This window comes from Vidua chalybeata, chromosome Z, assembly GCF_026979565.1.
Source record: "Vidua chalybeata isolate OUT-0048 chromosome Z, bVidCha1 merged haplotype, whole genome shotgun sequence".
Taxonomy (NCBI): Eukaryota; Metazoa; Chordata; class Aves; order Passeriformes; family Viduidae; genus Vidua; species Vidua chalybeata.
Window position 1 is genome coordinate 13,599,134 of NC_071570.1, and position 22,204 is coordinate 13,621,337.

General features: G+C 36.0%; 1 protein-coding gene across 4 annotated transcripts in view; it reads left to right on the forward strand.

Annotated features, from left to right (window-relative positions):
- The window catches only part of FRMD3 (FERM domain containing 3), a 123,544-nt gene that overhangs the window by 45,356 nt on the left and 55,984 nt on the right, over window positions 1-22,204 (forward strand). For all 4 annotated transcript variants that reach the window (XM_053931588.1, XM_053931589.1, XM_053931592.1 and 1 more), the window contains one exon: window positions 12,444-12,548. In XM_053931588.1, the coding sequence (XP_053787563.1) occupies window positions 12,444-12,548 (105 nt within the window). The remainder of the gene's footprint in view (window positions 1-12,443; window positions 12,549-22,204) is intronic.

Here is a 22,204-nt window from a genome sequence, read left to right on the forward strand (position 1 = left end):
TCTGATATGGTTTTGCTTAAGTCTGCTGCATTCTCAGTTGAGTTTTCAGTGCAGTCTGTTCCTCAAGGCTTTTCAGAGAGCACTGAACATGGGAGGGTTTGGATTAATGGCAGCAGAGCACTTGATGGTGAAATCTTCAGAGAATTGCAGAATCACAGAATATTCTGATTTGGAAGGCACCCACAAGGATCATCAAGTCCAGCTCTTAAGTGAATGGCTCATATGAGGATGAACCCACAACCTTGATATTACTAGGCTCTAACCAACTGAGCTAACCCCAGTGGTCTTCCCCTGCTCTCTGCTTTCCTTCTGCTTGCTGCTTGTCTTGTACTTAGGGCACATGGCTAAGGATGATTGCTGCATCCCACGAGGAAGGCCACTGAAGTGTCTGATTGCTCTCTCACCATTTCCATGCCGGCTTGTTTCTTGCTTTATTTTCCAAAAGTTCTTTTTGCATCGATGTGTCAGGCAGAAAGGGAAATCTGAAAAGTTGTCCTGTGCTGCAAAACAAGATTCCTTTTATTCTTTGGTGTCATCTGCTCATTTGTGTAACTTCTCCAGTTTTGAAAAAGAGGTTCATTATACAATAATTTCATCTTGGGGTTTTACAGTCAGTTTTGGCAGAGCAGTTACAAAGCTGACAGTTTTTCTTCTTAGAATCTGCATGTCAGCTTTGCATTGCATCTAGCTCTTTCTTAAGACACTTTTAAAGATGCTTTTTCTTTCACATAAGCCTGTAGTACCTATAGGTGATCTGGGTGAGGAGAATGTAGCCTTAGTTTGCTCCTAAATTACAAGAGGTTAAGCACACATTTTCTACTCTCAGAGGACAACAAGAAATCTTACTTTACTTTTTATTTTGCAGTAATATTCAAAGCCTTTTTCAAGTTGCTTAGTTGTCTTCCTGATATTTGCTAATGCTCTTCTTCAATTCTAAATGTGATGAATTTAAAGAGAGACCTTTCTGATGCAAAAATGACCTAGTAACCAGCTGTAATATTGGTTTATGAAAGTTACTGTATGTTATATTTTTTGCCAGATCTCCTTCCACTCCATGATCATCTGTGTGAGAACAGGACTTTATTTGCAAAATTGTGGTTTGGTGTTTAAATATCTGTTAACAAGGCACATTTTGTAAAAAAATTTGCTGAGGAGAACTGTGCTCATTTGCATACAGGAAGTAATTTCCACTGTATGGTTTTTTATCTGCCACCACACATAGTAAAATGAATACAAGCAATCCTATTAAGCATCATCTTATGTTTTTTTTTTTTCTTGTTTTAATGAATTTTATGTTCAGTTGTAACAGGCAATGTGGGTGGTTAAGGGAAATTGATCAGCGTGCATAAACATACTCTGCATCCACTGATTTTTCAATGCTTTCCCCAAATGCCAGCCACTGGGGAGAAAACTTCCAATATATAATCACATCATCTGCACTCCTTTTATTCTCCCCCGCTTTTTTTTCATTCAGCTTCACCCAAAAGCTAAAATTTTATAAATATCAAAGACAGCAAATTTTGCCCTGAATAGATAGAAAAGAATAGACAGAATAGTATTGTTGTAAGGTCAGGAAAAGTGAGATACATACATTTGGTATGCAATTCAGGGCTTTGCTTTCCATTTATTAGATGTGAAGACGCATTTGCAACATCCTAGGATTTATTTTGGGGAGGATATCTTAAAAGGGATACAAGAGTAACTACTGCTAAGAAGAAAAAAAGTGTGATGAGTTCCCAACTTAGTCAAAAAGGATGCATTTTAATACTGAGCGAGTATGTTCCTCAACTAAAAAATGTGGAAAACAGACCAATTACTGAAACAGTAAAAAGTGAGGTCAGCTTGCCTTTGATCTCTGCTGAGTGTGTGGGTAGTCTGAGCACATGATGGAAAGATGAAGCTGAATCTGACACAGTAAGGGAGAAAGTGAGGTCTAGTAAAGGTGAAACAATTATGGGGTCTGTAAAATGCATTGCTTTATTATCTTCTTTTTTGCAGCTGTGGTTAATGGAATAAGTCTGTAGAGTCCTCTATTTGAATTTCTATTGTGTGTTGAGTTTTTGTGATGATGGTTAAAAGAAAGTCAGAAAGATTTGTTGTTTTCAATCTGTATTCTTATAAATAGTTTTTTAAAGAGTGGGGAAAAAAAGACCATAGTTGTAATTTTGTGATGTGATGATTACAAATGCAGAGGTTTTATTTTAGGTAGTGCTAATGAGGCAGTTTGTATGTCTTTCAAGGACTGAATGACCTCCAGAAAGAAAGAAAGAAAGAAAGAAAAAAATCAATCCAGGTTTCTCTACTACCAAAAAATTGTGAGCTGGGGATTTTTCTTTGGCAAGGAGACAGAAACTTGTATGACACAGAGAATGATTTTCCCCTGATGCCAATAGCTGGCTTTTATTTAATACCATTGGGGTGCATTGGTGTAGGCACCATGTCCAAGGGATTCTTCTGGAGGATTTATTTCTTCAGTGTTTTCAATCTACCATTAATTTGCTCTTTTGAAGACTGAATGTCAAATCTTACAAATTTAATGTTTGTTTTCCTTCAAAACAAGCGTTTAAAAACTGGGATTATTATGAGGGGGAAAAAGTACTGATGAAAGATTCTTTACTGTGTAATTATTTCTGACAGAAAAATATATTTAACCATATGTGTCTAAAAAGCACTAGTTGAGCAGCTTGGAAATAGTTTCTTGTGGTAAAATTATTCCTACAGTCTGCTGAAAAAAAGTATAGGAATGAAGCACTTTGCTGAGTGGGAAATGAGCCAACATGATCCTTGAAATTACAAAATTTCTGCAGTCAAAGCACATGGGAAAAGTGATTAAGCATACTGAGATATTACCAAAGATGGATAGAAAAGAGTTACTTACCTAAGGCAGGTAAGCAGGATGAGTAGTTGAAAAAATGTGTGTTGGTGGATTCTAAATTAGTAGAAAGCGGGAGATCTTTGTGTTTATCTCCACCATCTTCCATAAAAACTTCTTTTTAATGTGCATTTTTTGAAGAGGAACAGTAGGTATTATGACAAGTGTCCTCTGAGGCATTAATTATATCATATGTCTGTCTGACAGTTCAAGTGCATAGCATGGTGAGGATTCCTCAACCAAAAGTTTTTATCTAGGTCCTTATCACATGAGATTAATGTATGAGTTGCACTTTCAGCTGGCTCACTAAGAGCTGGTGACTTCATCGCCGTGATTGAGGGTCTTGTCTGTCAGGAGACATTCTTTGTGAGCTGCAGCACTCGTTGTGATTGGGTGTGCTCCAGAGATGATATTGCCAGATCTACACAGCTGGGTCTGTGATTCTGGAATAATCCACAGAGTGATGGATCAGATTTCTGTGATACCTAGTTGTATATTCTGTTCATTATATAAACTCTTAGCCTTTCACATCACTCTAATAGCCTTTCAAATGGGCATTACTTCATCCCCTCTAGGGATTATGTTCCATGATCTTACATTTCCTCCTCCATTCCTCTCATTAGTGCATGCACATTCCATGTCATGCTTGCAGGCATTCAAGATGCGTTTCCTCATGTGAGGCGATGAATATGCAGGGATAACCCCAAGCTGTGAGGGGCGTGAGGGGCACCAGCTGAGGTGCCCCTCTCAGTGCTTGCAGGGGTTCCCCAGCTCTACTTACAGCTTCTTTCAAGCCGCCCTTCTCTCCCACTTGGTGTGGAAGCACCACTTGGTGTATTTGTTCCCACACAACCCTTACCCTGTCTGGGGTTCAATACATTCAGCTGAGCCCTGAAATGTGCTCCTGAAGGGGCATTCTTGCAACTACCCCAGCTGGCTGTTTTTATGTGGGCAGCATAAGTGAACTGTGTCACATGCTGCTGAGTGTCCCTTTTTCCTGTGCTCAGGGAGGTGTCTTGTTTGGCTAGAAGAATTTTTGGTTGTTTTTCTTTTTTAAAAACACTAGTAAAATTAGGACAGACTGCTATGCATCTGTTGGGAAAGGCTTATTTAAAGAATGGTACTTGGAATTGTACTTGAATATGTGCTGATTTTTCTGTGTCTTTTGAAACTACTGAGAAGATTCAAGCCAAGGGAGCATTGTTGACCATCACCTGTACTGGGGGACATGAGATATTTTTATTAAAATCCTGGTTTGGCTTTTATGTTGCTTTGTAGGTGGGGACTAAGGAGTCATTCTTGAAATCTCTAATCCACTTTCCTAAATGAGGTATGATGTCAAGAATGAAAGAGGGAAAGAAGTCAGATTTTCTGAACAGTGTTGGATATTGAATAGAATTGTAGATTTGTTGACAGAAGGACTCAATTCCTTTTAAGAAATCAATAGTGTCTCAGATGGCATCACAAATGCTGCACTAATGGAAGCTGTTATCAGAAGTGAGCAGTTAATGCTGCAAGCCTTCTGTGAGTCCACTTCAGGGACACAAAGCCTAAATGGCTAAGTGATGCTCGTGTGCTCAGAAGCAAATGAGCATGAGCCCTCTAAATGAATATTGCATTTGTGGTTTCCTCGTGCTTGCTGGCCAGACTGGTGAAGACTTTTGAGAGCTGCAGTATGCGAACTATAACTTACTTTTTATTATTTATAACTTACCCATGGGTCAGAGTAATTTACTTGCAGACTATCACTGAGGTCAAGAACTGATTGTGTGAAAGCTGTTACCAGTATTCACTGCTACTGTTCAGGTTTTACTGTGTAGTAGATTATACTTTTCATTTTCTATAGTATTTAGCTTTTAGAATAGTTTTCATTGCATGGGACTGGAATTGTGAGATTTTTTCTGTCATCTAATTTTCTCCTTTTTCTCTTCATCTGTTATTATTTGATCACTATCCTCATACAATAACCTCCAATTTAAGAGAGCATAAAATATGCTGTCATATGGACAAATCTGTCAATCTGTTGCAAATGAATAGTGTAAATTAAAGAAAAATAAATAACCTCAAATGGTCTTCATTTTCCAAACGAGATAGCACATAGGAAGAATTTGACAAGTATGTTTCTGACCTTACTGCAGCAGTTATTTCTGGGTAAATTTTCAGTGCTGTGTACATTTAGCCATGCAGTTTCATTGAAGATTAATAGAACTTCCTCAGCTACATTCACATATACAGACTTGAAATTGCTGTTCCCTTATTTTCTTCTTCCCAACATGGACATTATTCTTTTTTCTTTACTTTCTCTTTATTTTTAAGATATATTTGTATATTTCTGCCCCAAAAGAAACTGCAAATCAAGGCTTGTTTATGGGGTTCTTTTCCCTTTAGTTCTCTTTATTGGTATCTATAGCTTAGGTCTCAACTGATAATTAAGAGCTTAGAAATCTGAGTTTAAAGACTGATATATTTGTAAAAATGATGTTCTTTAAAACCCATTCCAGGTTACCAAATGAATTCTAAAATCAGAGGAGTAGTAGTAGTAGGTAGTTTGTGTCTTAGACATGGAGCATTCTTTATTACTAGTGACTGCTAAATTCCTTAATAAATAAGATGGGCATTAGTACTCTAATGTTTTCTATCATCTATTCACAAACTTTTATACATAATAAAATGTATTAAATGACAGATTTAAAAATTGTTCCTTCACTAAGTTCTAGAATTAGATAACGTTGATATAAATTATTTTTAATTAATGTAGAAATAGTAACTAGTATATAGAACACAAGATATACTTTGCACCAGATAGCAAATATAAAATAACATCTGGAAGAGGACTGTTATAATTAAGTAAGTGCCAGCTATTTTATAGCAGTGTCATGTTTTGTCCCTTTCATTAAAAATGATTGGCCCTTTTTTCACTTCATTTTAGGCTTGTAGAAATATAATGAATTCTTCATTATTAACAGAAGAAAAATCTGTGATAAATACTTGGTTTCTAAAATAAAGTCTTCCACTTCCAATTTGTTTGTTTTCTTTCAGCAAAAGTTGCCTTTTATATTTTGGGACTTAAACTACAATAAAAAATAAATTATAACTGGCTCCACTTACAACTGAGAAAATTTTCTGGTTAAATGTTATATACTAGACTAGACTAGACTTCCAGTGTATTTTCAAATAGTATAAAATACTGTAGGATACTAATTATGGAAGGAAGGAATTCCTTTTAAAGAGTTATGGCACTTTAGCTGAGGAGTGAAACAGGCATGCTTTTATTGTTCTATATATTTTGAAGGCATTATTCAATATTGAGTTCTTGTGAAACATTTTCATATATTTGTATTGTTGTTTCCAAAGAAGGAAGAAAAAAATGACAAAGGACTTGTCTGTGTATCTATCTTGTGAGTACTTGCTGTCATCTGTAGTCTCAGTGAATCCATAAATCCAAAAGAGCCATAAGAAATTTGCAGAGGGCATTGGATATTGTCAGGGTTAGAGCCCAGTTTTTCCATGTCATAGTTGGGTCTGTTCCACCTCACTGACTTTGGTTGCTGCAGAATGAAGGTTCTGTTCCAGATTCTGTTATTCAGGCAAGACTTAAAAATTGATATAGAAGATACTGAGAAATTTGGGCCTGCCTAGCTGTCTTCCTTCTCTGTGCCCTCAGTTCTCCTCCCTTCTCAGCTTCAAAGGGTGGATATTAAATAAGTCCCATTCCAGAGCACATCCCAGTCCAGTGATGCTTAATGAACTCTTTTGCTGTGCCACTGGAGACAAATGCAAATGTGATGATACCTGTATCAAAAGGGGCACAAGCAGAGAATTGCTCCCAGATATCCTTTCACCACCATACTCTAGTGTTGGAAAGCTGGCACCATGCTGAAGTATGAAATAATTGTTGATGAAATGGAGGACAGGTGCCTTTTGGGGTTCAAGTAATTTCTCTCATGAAAAGCCTAGAAGAAATATGGTCTTATCACTGGTGGAGGATGTCCAAAGAAAAGTTAAAAATGTGAGACATGGTAGTCAAAGATGTAGCTTAGCTCTATTGCTTTTTATAATTATTGTTACATATTTTCAACAGAAGTATCTTTTTCTGTTTTCAGTGGGTAAAGATGCTTAAGATGCTTTTTGCCTTTTTTTTTTTTTTTCTTTCTTTTTTTTTTTTTTCTTTAGAGGCACAATGGTTTTGTCCATTTTTCTGACTGGATTAGTTTTCATTCTATGGTTCTATCATGACTGTTCTTCAATACATGTATTTAATTCTTTTACATTCGTAGAACCTCAAAATATGTTGCACACCAAAGAAAGTGAGCATACAAAATCAAATAGTGTACTTGCCTTGCCTGAGAGCCTGACTTTCCATTAATTTAGGCAGAATGTTGGTTTCATTGTGCTTTGTTTGTTGTGTTGATGTTTTTTGGTTGGTTTGTTTTATTTGTTTTATCTTTTTGTGTGTGGCTTTACACTTAAGTAAGCACTTAAGTATGTGTATTTTACTTTACACACAGGGTCACTGTTGGGAGCTGTTCAACAAGTAAAGACACTTAAGGGACGAGGATTGAAATCCCCAGGACAAATAAATACTGTGTTTATGACTCTGCACACTCCTTAGTAATGTCAGTGGCTTCCTGACAGAGATAAGGATTCTGGCAGGACTTCAGTGGTTAAATAACAGAGAAGAAACATTGTGTTTAATCTGCTTGTGATTCTTGCTTTTCCTTGTGACGACATCCAGATAAATAGACGCACAACTCCATGGTGAAGCAAATTCAAATAGGCAAAACGTTTCACTGAATGTAAGATCTTAAACTGCCGTAAGTAATTTTCCTTTCATTTTCAGATTTGTGAAGCAGTCAGAAAGGTTTTGTGGTCTTGTTTTACGTCATTGGAGAATTGTTAAAATTCGTAGAAGAAGTTACACTCTGCCTTGTTTTTTAAGTTGCATCAAGATAGTTGAAATAAAAAAGAAATCCCCAAAGCAAGCATGAGATGGGGATAATGTTTTAAACTGCACAAGAGCGACAAAGATTGTTGTCTGGGTTAGTTTCTGTATACCAGAGAAATTACCAAGGAATTAGGTTACTGAGTCATAAATTTGCAGAGTTGCAGAAATGGAAGCTGTAATGAGAGTGTCTGGTAGGGAAAATGAAGCATTTCTCCAGTTTATTACTCAGTTCCTAGAGCTGAGGAACAAACTCAGGTTGCCCTGTGAGTCCATCAATGGAAGACTCTGTGTGATCATGTTTTCATATCTTGTTGCGGTAGAGAACATCCCCTGTTTTGCTTAATTCTTTTGTCACAGCTGCAAGTTTAGTTTGATACATATATGTTTCAATAGAAATGAAAACTTTTGATTCTGCTTAAAAAGCAGTGTTGAACAGTTATTTGCAAACTGATCCTTGTGTGTTCAGGGATTTTGTCATTTACATGGCATTATATCTGTCACATATGTGTTGTGGTTTGTTGTGGGATTTTAGTGGTATTAAGGTCAGATATTCAAATACAGCCTTAGGGAAAACATACTCATCTTGTCTGTGCCTATTTATCTAAATAAATCAGAAAGTCATTCCTCAAATTATTTACAAAAATCTCCAAATTTTTGAGTGTGTGGAATATCTGCATTATATAACTTTGTTTAAAGCCATTGCATGGGTTACAAAAATATGAAGGAAAATATTTCTCATTTGAGATAGACAGACATATTTGAATTAATAGATTTAGAAAAAAGTGACTTATTTAATGGTATTCTTTCATTGAAAACAATGTATTGATTACAATTCAGGACATTTTGTATCTCTCACTTACAGACTTTTCTGATCTTGTTTCTGCTTGCATATATGTTCTTTAATGGACAATAGTTGATGACTTCTGAGTGAACTGTGGTATAACTCTCAAATATTTGAGCTGTGAAAATTTTAAATGTACGACTTGATTTTTACTTTCAGACTCCTGTTGTTTGTGGCTGAAATTCTTCAGTGGTATTTGAAATAATGGCTTTCTTTATTATGTGATTTTTTAATGTTCTGACAAGCATTCTAAAATGTAATATAAAATTATTTTTCTGAATTGATGCAAAGTTTTTTTTTTTGAATAGAAGGGTTTAAGGGTTGTTTTTGTTTGATTGTTTTTTGTTTGCTTGTTTTCTTTTTTTTAAGGATCATTTAATTGGAAAGCAACCGTCTGAAATTTCAGGCAATGTTTTATATCCATTATTTTCTGACCCAAATCCATGCCTCTGCTCTGTTGTGGATGTCTAGCTGTTCTTAATTTGTGTTATCCAGATTCTTTCACAAATGAGAAAGAAATTTGGTTGTAATATATTCTTTTGTAGCATGGTAATATGTAGTAATGTGCAATAAATAGAAAAAGATCATTAGATTCTAAAGCTCAGAAGAATTTGAAGCATTGTTAGAGAAATGAAAATGTTTATGCTGTTTGCAGAAAATAAAATTAACCACCATTGCCCATCCTTCTTGTCATACAATCTATTATGAATTAGGACTTGATGTGCAATGTGCCACATCAAATATTTTCCTCTGTGTAACAATTAAGATCTCTTTTTTTCCCCCAAATTTTCAGGTGTCTAGAAGGCTTTAATAGTGGAACATTTACAATTTCATATGAAGACTCTCACTACATTATTCATGTACTGAATTAGCCCACTTTTGTGCATCTTGTATATTTTTCAAAATGCAATGAACTGAAGGGGATATATTAACCAAGGGTGAAGTTTTTAACTAGTCCCTTCCATTTATCGATCGAAGGCTTAAAGATTGCTAGAGCATGAATCTAGCTTGGAGGCTTTTTGGTCTTTTTGTTTGGTTTGTTTCTATCATTTATTTTCCAAGGAAGAAAACTAGGGCATCAATTCCTTTTAGAAACAGAACGTTGTTACTGGATTTATAAACATTATGTGTGCTGTACACTTTTATCGGTTTCTTCAGGAACTCAGAAATCTGTGATTATTTAGGTGACTGAAGCAAAGGGCTTTTAAAATTCATAGATTAGAATATGAACCCCTAGTAGTTTGTTGTAGAAGATTGTATTACTGACTGTCCTTCCAGTAACACCCTCTGATGTTGTCACATGAAAATATGGATCGTCTGGTTTCCCCATTTCCAGTGTTTTAAAAAATGGGTTTAATTTGTACACTGTTGCTGGTAAAATCTGTTTTTATGTTTGATTGTACCTGAGTCATCTAATAGCTGTTATTTCCCAGTCCCATTTAATTTGCTATAGATTAGTTTAAAACTGTATGCAACTTAAATGTCACATCTGTGTTTATAATTTTTCCTACTACCTTTGTAAAGAAATGTCCCCATGCAATTGTGTTAATATTTTGATGGTCTCTCATAGTCACAAAACTTTTCAGACACTTACAAGACTTTAAGTTAGAAAGCAGTAAATTGAAATATGACTGCATAAGTGTAGACCTTTTTTTTTTTGGTCAGTCACAGGGAGAGTGACAGTTTTCTTTTTGTGCTTTTCAGACTTTGATAGGACTGTTCCTTTTGAGGAAAGTGTTCTCTATGTTGTCTCCAGGATGCCCATACTTGTACCTGGGTACAACACAAAAAAATGTCAGTGAATACAACCACTCTTAACAGTAAAAAAGTTGATTTTTGAATGTCTTGAGGCTGGAAGGAAACTGTTGCATTTAGGTTACATGGGAAAAGGTAACAATGTAGGGTGCAAAGTATAAGGTTGCATGAGCACAAACTGAACAGAAAAATTGTCTTAACATCCTTTGACAAAGGATGTTTAAAAATAGGAAAACAAATTATGGAAGCACCATGTGCAGACAAGGCAGAGATATCTCCAGGCAAGTAGGAGAGTATGGGAGAGTACAGGACTAAAATTTATAGAAAATAGAAGGTGGAGGCAGATAGGAGTAGGGGAAGTGGGTGGCTTACACAGTAGCATTTGAAATGGAGGTGGCCATATCTAGGAAAAGGAAATCTGTAGAGAAATTAGCAATTCCATTGTGGCTGGAAGTTAATTTGGTACGAGAGGAGGTCCCTATGGCAGACAAGGTTACATCGCAGGAGCCTCAGCATTCGGAAGGGTAATGAGTCTCTCTGTCAGGGTGACAGAGAGACTGAGGGTGTTTTTTATTTAGTTTTCTGTTTGTTGAGTGATAGAGACCAAAAAACAAGCAGTGTATCTATGTGAGAATTTCTCATTAATTGTAAAGATAAGAGAACAAAACTTTAGTTCACGGATTGTATTATTTTCTAACTCTTCAATCTTGAAACATATCTCATTTTTCCTGTGGGAAGCAGTGGTTGTGCCTGGGCCATCGCTTCCTCTGCTCTTTAGAGTATGACCTCCAACAGGTCATGGTGCTGGTTTTGGCTCAGATTCTTCTGTGCAAAATGAAGATGCTAGCAATACTCAGCCTTCTAAAATACCATGAGATATATAGATACTGTCCCTTCAATTTTGCTTGCCATGCTCTTTACAGTTTAAATTGCCTCTTAAATTCTTAAAAAAAAAAAAAAATTGAAAAAGGTATTAAAACTTTCAGGGAGTGAAACTACTGAAACTACTCAGGGAGTAGTTTGGAGAAAAACAATTAAGTATTATTTTTATATAAAATGATTTCATGTCCTGTGTAGTTTCTATTCAGTAGACATTAAAGAGCTAAATTCAAATTGTTTCATGTCAGCAAAGGCTAGAGACTCCTGGTCTGCAGCAGAGACGTCTCAGTGCAGGACCAGGGTGGACACACAGAGGGAAAAAATGCAGAGACTTGACACCACAGTGTAGTGAAACACCTTTGTCTGTTTGGAGTGGACTGTTTTAGGAAAATAGCTTTAGTCCCATGCTAATATTGGCACAAACCACATTTCAGAAAAAAAACAACATGAACTTTTACATTAGCTGTATCAGAAGAAATGTGAAAACTCATGCAGGATCATATTAGGCATCAGATAAAGGAGAATAGACTCACAATCTTGAGATTGAAGAAAACAGAAAGAAAGAATGAGATTGTTAGCTAAGCATCATATTTAACAGCAACATTTGATAAGGCCATAGTTATTCAGTGACAACACAAATATAAAAACCTCTCTTTCAGTCATTTGGGCATTTGTTCTTTGTACTGTAGCTCTGACTTAATGGAGGGAATTAGGGATCAGATCTCTCTTGCTGTTGGGCACTGGGTAAAGTTCTAGTAGAATGCTCACATTCAGATCTCCTTTCAAAATTGGCGGATAAAAAACCACAGAGTGTTTTGAAATTCTATATGTAAATGAGTATCTGTTATGCCGTTATAGCATCCATGGAAATATGATTGCTAGTAGTATATTAAGTCTCGTAGCCATTAGAGCAGCATGAGTTTTCCTGAGGTAAGAGTAGTAATGATATTTTCTTAACCAATTTGTGAATGTGCAGGGAGTGTATTGATCATTGCTCTCTTGAGTCTTAGAGTAGATAAGAAGTTAAATCCTTGTTCTTGTCTGAATAACAACAAATTTAATGTGTCATTTTCCTTGACACTTTGCATAGATTTGTAGACAGAAAATTCACAATACTCAATATAATTTATAATTTCTTTATCTTTTTACAGAGGGAAACCAAAGGTCAGTTTCTCATAGATCACATCTGCAACTATTACAGCTTGCTGGAAAAAGACTATTTTGGCATTCGATATGTTGACCCTGAGAAGCAGAGGGTATGTATTTAATCTCTGACTAAATTTGCTTTAAAGTTAATTGATTTTTTTAAAAATAAGCATGTATGTTCTGATGCAAAGTTGTGTATCTCTGAGGATTTGTACTCAAGCTGTAATCTGTAGAGGGTCCTAAAGTGGCATTATTAAATTAATTTTCCCCTCACATAATGAATTTATTAACATATTATTATTATATTACTATATTATTATATATTCTGATTTGTGTAGTTCTGGGCACTTAAACTGGTAAAGAATCTATAGGCATGACTCAGAGTCAGCACAGAGCAGCTCTAGGCTCTGAAAGTGTGCTAGAATTTGGGACTTACAGTTTTCTCTTAGCAAATGATTTTTGGGAGATGTAAGAAGAAATCCTATTATGTTTATCAGGTAAAAGCATTCATTCTGTTTCACCCATCACAGGGTGCATGGACTTAAAATCTGTAATACAGAAAACAGATGTGATTTGTCAAGCTTTAGGGGATTCTTCAGGTTGGTCCTCCCTATAAGCATCTTTGCATTTCTGCAATAAAATTCTCAGGCCTGTGCTGTACACAGTTTTGTGTACTGTAATTAGTCATCTTTCCTAGGTGTTAGGTGGTTCTGCAGGTTGTACTTTACAGGTGATTTGTCTGCTGCTACCCCCACATGGCTTTTACTGTATGAGAGTAGGAGCGAATAGTGAACACAGAAAGCCGAAGTCCTCAGATACTGAAATTCAGAACTGCTTCTTCACCATGTTGTCCTGCTGATCTCAGTATTAAGACATAGATACGTGACTTTAAATATATTGGGTACATATATTGACATTTAATTTCTGGAAACAGTTACCAGTTTGAAGCTGCTGTGATTGAAGAGGAAAAAAATAATTTGGCTGGATACTTCTTGCTAGACCTCAATTAGTTTTGTCAAAAATCACAGGAATTGGGGCATCACCATCAGCTCAACCTTATAGAATTGCAAAAGCTTTGCAAAGCTACACCAAATAGTTTCCATTGCACCCTCATTTTAAAGTGAAAATAATTAGCAGTTAGTCTCACCAGTGTTCTTAATTTTTCACAATCATAAAAGTTATAGAGATGTTCACCTTTTTGGAATTGATAGGAAGATTAGGTTGGGCTAATAATTGGGCTATAATTAAGTAAGACTTAATAAACACTTCTGTTGGATGTTTCTCTGACAGTCACTCAAAAAAGCCATAGAAAAGTTATTTTACTTAATGGAAGTAAAATGGATCTTTTAAATAAACCCCAAATTTTTGTCACTACTTTAAAATAGTGAAACTTCAGAAAAAAAGTCCAAAACCTGAAACTGATTGTGATGCCCATTACATCATACCATATGAGGTTCCCATGTTTCAAAGAGCTGGTAGCTATATTGTTATCTAAATTTGCTGCACTGTCTTACCCATCTTGGCTATACAGTTGCTGTTTCACATTTTGTAGTATAGCTAATTTAGTGCTAAGTTTATGGAAGATTATATAGAAGCTAAAATTTTCTATTGCTTAGTAGCACAAGACAATTTGAGAAAAAAAAAAATCTTACCTAAAAGAACTTGTGTTTTCATTTCCCTTTGTATCCCACAACTAGAAAATACTGTTGCCATTCTGTGTAGTATGAAGGCTTGTATCAACTGGTCCATTCTTCAGGTGGATTTTGTTAAACAGACTTATGAAACTTGAATTTCCATACATGCATCTTTAGGTGCTGATTTACAATGCTGTCATGTTTTCAAGCATATTGATAGCATCTTTAACTGGGTGTTATTTCTTTATTTTAAATTCTGTAATGAATTAGGACATAATTTATAAGGGACTCTTTGTACAGACTTAAATGCTTTATTGATGAGTTGAAAGGAATGTACATTCTTCTCTTATGTTACAATTCATAAAAATAAGCTATTTTTATATTCAGTATCTTATATTGTCACAAATATTTTCCTGGAAGCCCAAGAATTACTTACTTCTGCACCCCAGCAAAGATGTGAATATATAATAACCCAGACACTCCCACACAGCTCCAGGCTTTGCCACCTCACAGTTACTGCAAAAAGTTAACTCTGTCCATGCCAAAACCAGGACAGCTCAGTAAAAAACTAAGGAAATTACAGTTTTGAATTTATGAGGTATATGACAGTTTTCCTCACTGTTTTTATTTTAACAATTGCGAGTTTAGATGCCTGGAATTCATCTAACAAAAAAACATCAGTAGTTGCCTAGGTGTGTGGTTAAAGAGATAATCTGTAGCAGATATAAGATGTGGTGGGGTGACAGGAAAAATGTCATATAAATGTAGCCACTGTACAGGTAAGAGTACTTATAGTTCTGTAGAAGAAATCTTCCAAGCTACATGGAATAAGTGTATTTGTAATTTGGTCAAAGAAATTTCCAAAACTTAGTGGAATTCTTACAGGTCCCAATAAAGAGAAAGGGACACATATTTTCCCCAGTACATTATTAGGGCTTGGTGAGATGTGTCACAAAACACAAACAATAGCCCAGTAAAGATCAGTAGATGAATTTCAGCAACAGCTGCTTTCCAAATTTAAACCTTGTTGTTTGACCAAGCACAATTGCTTTGAAGGAAAGCGATAGTTCATGCTATACTGCTTGATAATGTGTGTGACAATGTACTTCAGTGCCCCAGAGACAAATAAAGGGATGCGGGAAAATGAATAAAATGACTATCGACTAGTCTGGTTTTAGTGCATGACGTGGCTATGGTAACAGATAACACTTTGTTTGCCTCTTAGGACTGTATTTGTGGGAAGGTATTAATATCATTACAGTCTAATGAGACCTCAGCTTCTCTGATCTAGATATCTGTATTCAAGAAAGATCAACTTAACTGAAGACAGAAAGAGGGAAGAAGGAGTATTAGAAACATGTAGAGAGTGGAGCGCTTGTTTACAAGATGATTCTAAGAAGGACACACCCTTTTAGTGCAGGGATCAAAGGTTAGGAAGATAGGGTTATACATGCATCAGAGTGTAAAATAGAAAGAAAAAGAAAGTTGAAGCAAGGGAGGTGGTTCTTACATTAGTGAGAGCTGCACTGTCTGAGACAGTCCTAATGGGAGTAGTGGGGAAAAACCTTTCATCAGGTTGGTAAATAATTTTGGGAGAATTCTCTATAATTTTATGGAAGGAGTTTATATTAAATATTGGCAAAGATAGAGACTAGGCACCATCTTCTGACTGTTCTTTCAAACAGCATGCAATAGGAGCTGAAACAAGAAAGCATAACTCCTTTTAGGAGAGTTATTATTGATTCTGATGTGCATAGCACACAATGGATGTTGCTTTGCTGAATTTCTTGGAAATGCTAAATGCCTCTGTAGCATTTTATATGTTGTAGAATTTTATATTCAACTGCATAGTCAATGGGTTTGCACAGAATGGGGTATATCAATGGTTCCAAATGAAACTGCCATAATCATGCATTTAATTCTGGCTTTTAGTGAATTATTCTTGATTGATTTTTTGAATAGTTAAACTATGTAAAAAATTTGTATATTATTATATGGTGTACACACACACACACATACAGGCGCGTACACACACACACACACAGACATATATATATAAAATATGCAGATTTATGCTTGCTGGCATTTAGTCTAGCAGTGATGCTTGGCTCCATTTTACTAAGATCCATTTTTTTGGTGCAAAGGTTCCATAGTTACTCTGAAAGCTAATTTGCAATCCTTTTGTTTTGTAATGAGGGAGCTCAAGTAGGCAAAAAATACCAGCTTTAATTAATTGAAAATATTTTCTAAATGTAGAGTATGCTACTAAAATGTAACATTTTGACTTAGGAGTATCAAAATGTTTGACTGAATTTGGAAATTTAAAAAATGAATTGTTTCAATATTTCAGATGTTTAAAATTAAATGTTCCAAGATGTCTGTTTAGAACATTCAAAATTTCTGACTGTGTAAAAAATGTAGAAAATTGAGCTAATTGTCTTATGTAAAAAAAAAAAAAGTGAAATGTGGGAAAACAACTGGTGTCTTTATAGGTTATTTTTCAAGTAAGTAATAATATATATTTCTTCCTCTCCCCAACTCCACTTCTAGAATAATCCTTTCTTCCTACATAAATAAATATGTGGGTATATTTTGGGCATAATTAAACTTTTTGGGCATACTTAAACTTTTAAAAATTTTCTATAATTTTCCATATTCTACTCCAGAAAAAAAAAAAAAAAAAACAAACAAAACTCCCCCCAAAAAAACCCACAAAAAAACAAAAACAAAAACAAAAACAACAACAACAACAACAAAAACAACAAAACCCAAACTCTGGACTACATTCTTAACAGAAGGCAGCATTGTATTTTCTTTTATGTATTTGAATCTATGGGAGCGTAACAGTGACAATAAAATCAAATTGAACTAGCAGTTAAGAACCCTAGTTCCTCCATCATGTTGTATCTTTTAGGATCATATTTGGATGTTCTTTTGGGGAAACTTTGCCTAAATGTAGATTAAAAAATGTCAATGGTGCACTAATAGTATGCAGTAAATTGTGGAACGCCATTTTATGTCTAATGATACTGAGAACAAAGGAGTTCCTAGTGTTCATATATTAACTGTTAACCTCTTCATGTGGATTTCTGAGACAATTATGTGGGATCACATTGCCTTTCTCCCTGACTCTAAACTGCAGTAACATTTGAAGCTACTTTTGGTCAAATTTGACTAGGGCAGAGGTCATCCCTCTGCACTCAGCGCTGGTTCTGTGTTCAGTTCTGGGGCCCTCACTTTAAAATGGACATTGAGGTGCTGGAGAGTGTCCAGAGAAGGGCAATAAGGCTCCTGAAAGGACTAGAAAATGTGTCTTATACGGAATGGCTGAGGGATCTGGGTTTGTTTAGTCTGGAGAAAAGGAGGCTCAGGCGGGTCTTCATTGCTCTCCACAACTCCCTGAAAGGAGAGTGTAGTGAGGTGGGGGCCACCTCTATGGTGCCAGCAGTGAGAGGACCAGAGGAAATGGCCTTCAGATGAGACAGGGGAGATTCAGATTAGTTACTATAGGAATACTATAAAAATTATTATATTTTTTTCACTGTTAGGGTGATCAGGAAATAGGTTTCCCTGGGAGGTGGTGGAGTCACCATCTCTTGGAGGTGTTCAAGAAGAGTCTGGATCTGTTGCTGGGTTATGTGGTTTAGTGATTTAGGGGTTACGGTGGTAGTGTTAAGTGAAGGATGGGACTGGGTGATGTTGAAGATGTCTTCCAACTTTGATGGTTTTATGATTCTATACAGTTCTCAACTGTTAAGTTTCTCTATGGGCTTGTGAAGATAAGCTGCCACATTGGTGCATAGAAGCCTGTTATTTTTCTTACTAAGGAAAACACTGAAGGCCAAACCCAGCCCAGGAAATCTCAAGAGAATAAAGATACATTGATACACTGTAAGATATACCGTAAAAACCCAGAAACCATCATTTGGATCTTGTACTTTTTAACAGTTTCAAATTGGAACTATGCCTGGAGGATCTGTTACTAATTCTCCTACTCAAGGAACTATTCTTGACACCTTTTCATATACTAGATACTATACTGAGGCCAATTGTCACACTCGCACTTGTGTAAATTTTCTTACTCCCAGAGCACAGAGCCTGGTTTGCTGCTTTTGATAGGAGGATGACTATGGATTTGTTGGCATACCCGCTAAAGAACTATTGCAGCTATAATTCTCATTTTACTTTCAAGCTTAAATATGTTGAAAATTGGGTGACAATTCTACACAGATATAGTTTTTTGTTTGTTTGGTTGGTTGGTTGGTTGGTTTTTTTTTTGTCAGATTTTATGTCATTTATTTCACTATAAGGGTGGTGTGGAGACCCATTTGTATGCCAAAGTATATCACTTACAACTGACCTGGGCAGAATATTTGTTTAATCTTACAACCCAAGTAGTTCAGCATTGTGCCAGTATTTACTAGGGAAGGAAATTAGAGTCTCTCGTTCATTGGTAATTAATTACTTTATCATGAAGTAATGGCTCTGTTTTTAATGGGAGCTATAGACAAAATGCACAGCAGTTCCTTATCAGAGAGACCTTTGGAAAGGGTCATCAAATCTTGGGTGCAGTTGATCTCTGCTTTAACAAGAGAAGCTATTTAATACATGTTTCTAAAAATACGTACCTAGTCCCACATAAGAGTGGTGGAGGTTGGCAGAAAGACACATCGGACAACTTACAACCTTAGTTTAATGAAGTGATATTTTTGTGTAATACTCCATACAATTAGGAGTAGAGATCAGTCTGGGAGATCTCCAGTCTCTGTGAAGGGGCAGAACAGAAGTATTACGGGCAGAACCCTACAGTGACTGAGCTATAGGTTAATAAAAATCTTAATCCTTATCCATGCATATGAACCTCTGCTCCAGGGCAGAGTTATCAGAAAACTTATTGCATTTGCATGAACTCTTGCTGCAACACTGCTTGCTGTGTGCCGTTCAGGTCATGTTAGTTCAAAATAACAGAAATGGAAAAGGAACAAAGAAGGTTGTGAGAATTATATCTAATAGAAATGGATCTCATCCAGAGCTGGATTAGACAAGAATAATATGGCTAGTAAAAGAGGTGAGTGAGAGAGAATGAATAAGAGAGAATCAGAGAGTAAGGAAAAGTGAATATGAGAGAAAGATATGATGTAAAATAGCTTGGAGAAGGTGATCAGGGAAAAGTTGCCCTGCAATTCCTAGAACTGAAACACTCTAAAGTAAACTAGTATAAACCAGTATAAAGTCACTGGTATTGAGAAATAGTTTTTAGAAAACCATAGGCAGTAACAAAATTCATTGTAGCTGTCATGAATTTGAAAGAAGTATTAAAAATTGAAGTTTGGACAAATTGGTAAAAGCCTACAAAGATTTACAAACAAATTTTAATGGAGGCTTGTGGAAAAAGCCCATTGAGCACAATGGGAGCTACTGCTCCTGTTCTTTCTCTAAGTGCTTGCTTCAGACTGTTTCCAGAGACTAAGTGCTGAGTTAAATGGCATCATGCTTTTACTAGTAGATCTACATTTATGCACTAAAGAAAATCTTGGCAGAAATGAATAATAGTGTGAAGAGAATGTATACATATATATAGACTTAATTCAGCAGAAATATTAATAACTAAATATCTCGTGTGAAAATTAATAAACTTGTAAGCTAAATAATTTTATATTATCATATATTGATAAAAACAAAGATTTTTTTCCCATTGGTTGTGAACCTGTTGTCTGTGAGAATCTGGTGGCTCATGTATCCACCAATATATGCAGATTTTATGGCCAGATGTTCAACTGATGTAGAGACTATGGATAAGTTCAGCTACTCCAGCATACAGCAGTGATAATTTGGAAATATGTTTAATAAATGCCAATTCAGAATCATACAAATGGTGATTCTGCTCCAGTATATGTGACTACCTTTTCTGGACCAGATAAATGTTTGTGATAGTGATGTAATTTGTTTCTTCCTCATTAACATGCCACTAAATAGCATTGGTGCTCTGATGTTAGAAAAAATACAGAAGAGCAGCTCTTTTGCTACAGCAGAACAATGTCAATATTCTTGATATAAAAGTTCTTGAAATCATGAAAAAACAGTATTGGCCTCAGGGCATGAAGAAGTACACACACATTATGCCCCAGGTCCTTTGGCATCTCTTGTGCCTGTATAGAGTTGCCTGCCACCTAATTAATTCTCCTGTCTGAACTTCTGTGAACTTTGGATATGTATATGTTTGTTTGTTTGTTTTTGTCTTGGTTTTGTTTGTTTGTTTGTTTTATGGTTTTTGGGGTTTTTTTGGCAGGTGGTAACCCTACACAAGTCACTTATTTGAAGCTAAAGCAAATATACCTTGATTTTGCTCTTCATTCAAGGAAAATATTAGATATTACTTTTCAAGATTAATATAGAGTGGAGTTTTCAATAAAATTAATTATTCTTTTAATTTTCTAGCAGTGTTTCATATCTCCATTCTCCTGCTCTTTTCTGTTGATTAAACAAAGTTTTCCAATCCAGCCCTCTCCTGGAGTATTTTTGTAAAACCTGCAGGTTCTTTTGATTCTGTTTTACTCTGTGCACATCCTGGCACTTGGATAAGTATTGCTTGCCGAATGAAATTTAAGTATTCATAGTATTTGGATGCCCCTTCCCATAGTATTTCAGTTGCCCCTTCCTAACTGCTCCTCTTCCAAACTCAGGGACTTAATCAAAAGCCTCTTGGCTTGGAAGAGACTTTGCTTTGCTTCCAGTGCTTTGAGCCACTGGAACAGGTTGCCCAGAGAACCTGTGGACAGCCCATCCCTGGGAATGTTCAAGGCCAGGCTGGATGAAACTCTGAGCAATGTGGTCTTATGACACATATCTCTGTCAATGGAATGGGAGGTGGAACTAAATAGTCTTTAAAGTCCCTTTACACCCAAGCCATTCTTTGATTCTCTCACTGTTTCCTTTTTCCTCACAGCTTCTTACCTTAAACCCTTAACCCTGTGCTGAATCAAGACCAATCTCAGTCCTCTCAGACCTTCTCAGTGAATGGCTTAATTTGAAACAGGTTGAAACGAGCTGAAGTGTTTTTTACTAAAAGCATATCAGTGTTTGTGGAGTTAAATTGACTTTCTAGAATGGTGCTTTTACCCTTGCAGGGTGTCCTTGTTCACTCTGAGCTTTTGCTGTGAAAGCTGATAGCACATCAGCTGCTCAGCATTTGTGGGTAAGCAAGAACACACCTGGCCTCGCTAATGACTACTCAGCACCACTTAAGGGCTGATCAGAGGTGAAGGCTCTACGTACAAAGTAAAAATTGCACTAGTCTGAAACATAACATATACTTCCAATGAAATCTTAGTCAGAACGCAATGCTCAATATATTTTAGGATCCCAGCACCAAAAGTGATTTCTGTGATAGTTTGCTTATGCACCACTGGCACTTGAAGCACCAAGACTCATTAGCTATCCCATGACTGACCTTCAAGATTTCTATGTATCTTTCTCTCATCCTTCTGTTTTCTGTGAGGGCACCTGTCTGATCTCTGAGATACACAGCAGCTACTGAAATCTCTTTTGGCAAAGAGATTAGAAATTTGTAGTGGTGAATATGAACCTCCTTTCAGGATGCTTGGCAATCTGTTAGCAGGATTAGGATCAAAGTATTTTCTTCCCCATTGGGCAGCAACCATGTTGCTTCCAATGAAGTTCAGCCCCTGCAGGAATGATTTCTGGTGATCATTATGTACTATCACACCTAAAGCCAAACCAGGTTGAGGGTGTAGGCCATCCTTCAATTAAAGCAGCCTTCGTGGACTACAATGTCAAATACACAAGACAGAGATGAAACTGCTTAAAATTGCTGGAGTGGTTTTTTGTTGTTGTTGTTGTTTTCTTTTTTTTTTTTTTTTTTTTTGTTTGTTTGCTTTTTATTTCTCCCTGATTTGCAAAATTTAGTGTTAGTAAGGAAATAAAAGATTATTTTCTCTAGTTACTGTTTTATATCTAGTTTTTGTTTGGGTTTTTTCTTAGTTTTATCAAGTACAATAAAGGGTACAATAACTCCTTGCAAAGAACAGTTAGTTGAAAATATCTGTGGCTTGTTCCTGTTCTTGCAAGGCAGTGTGGCAGGTGTATTAATGACATTTTTTTGCAGCTGAACA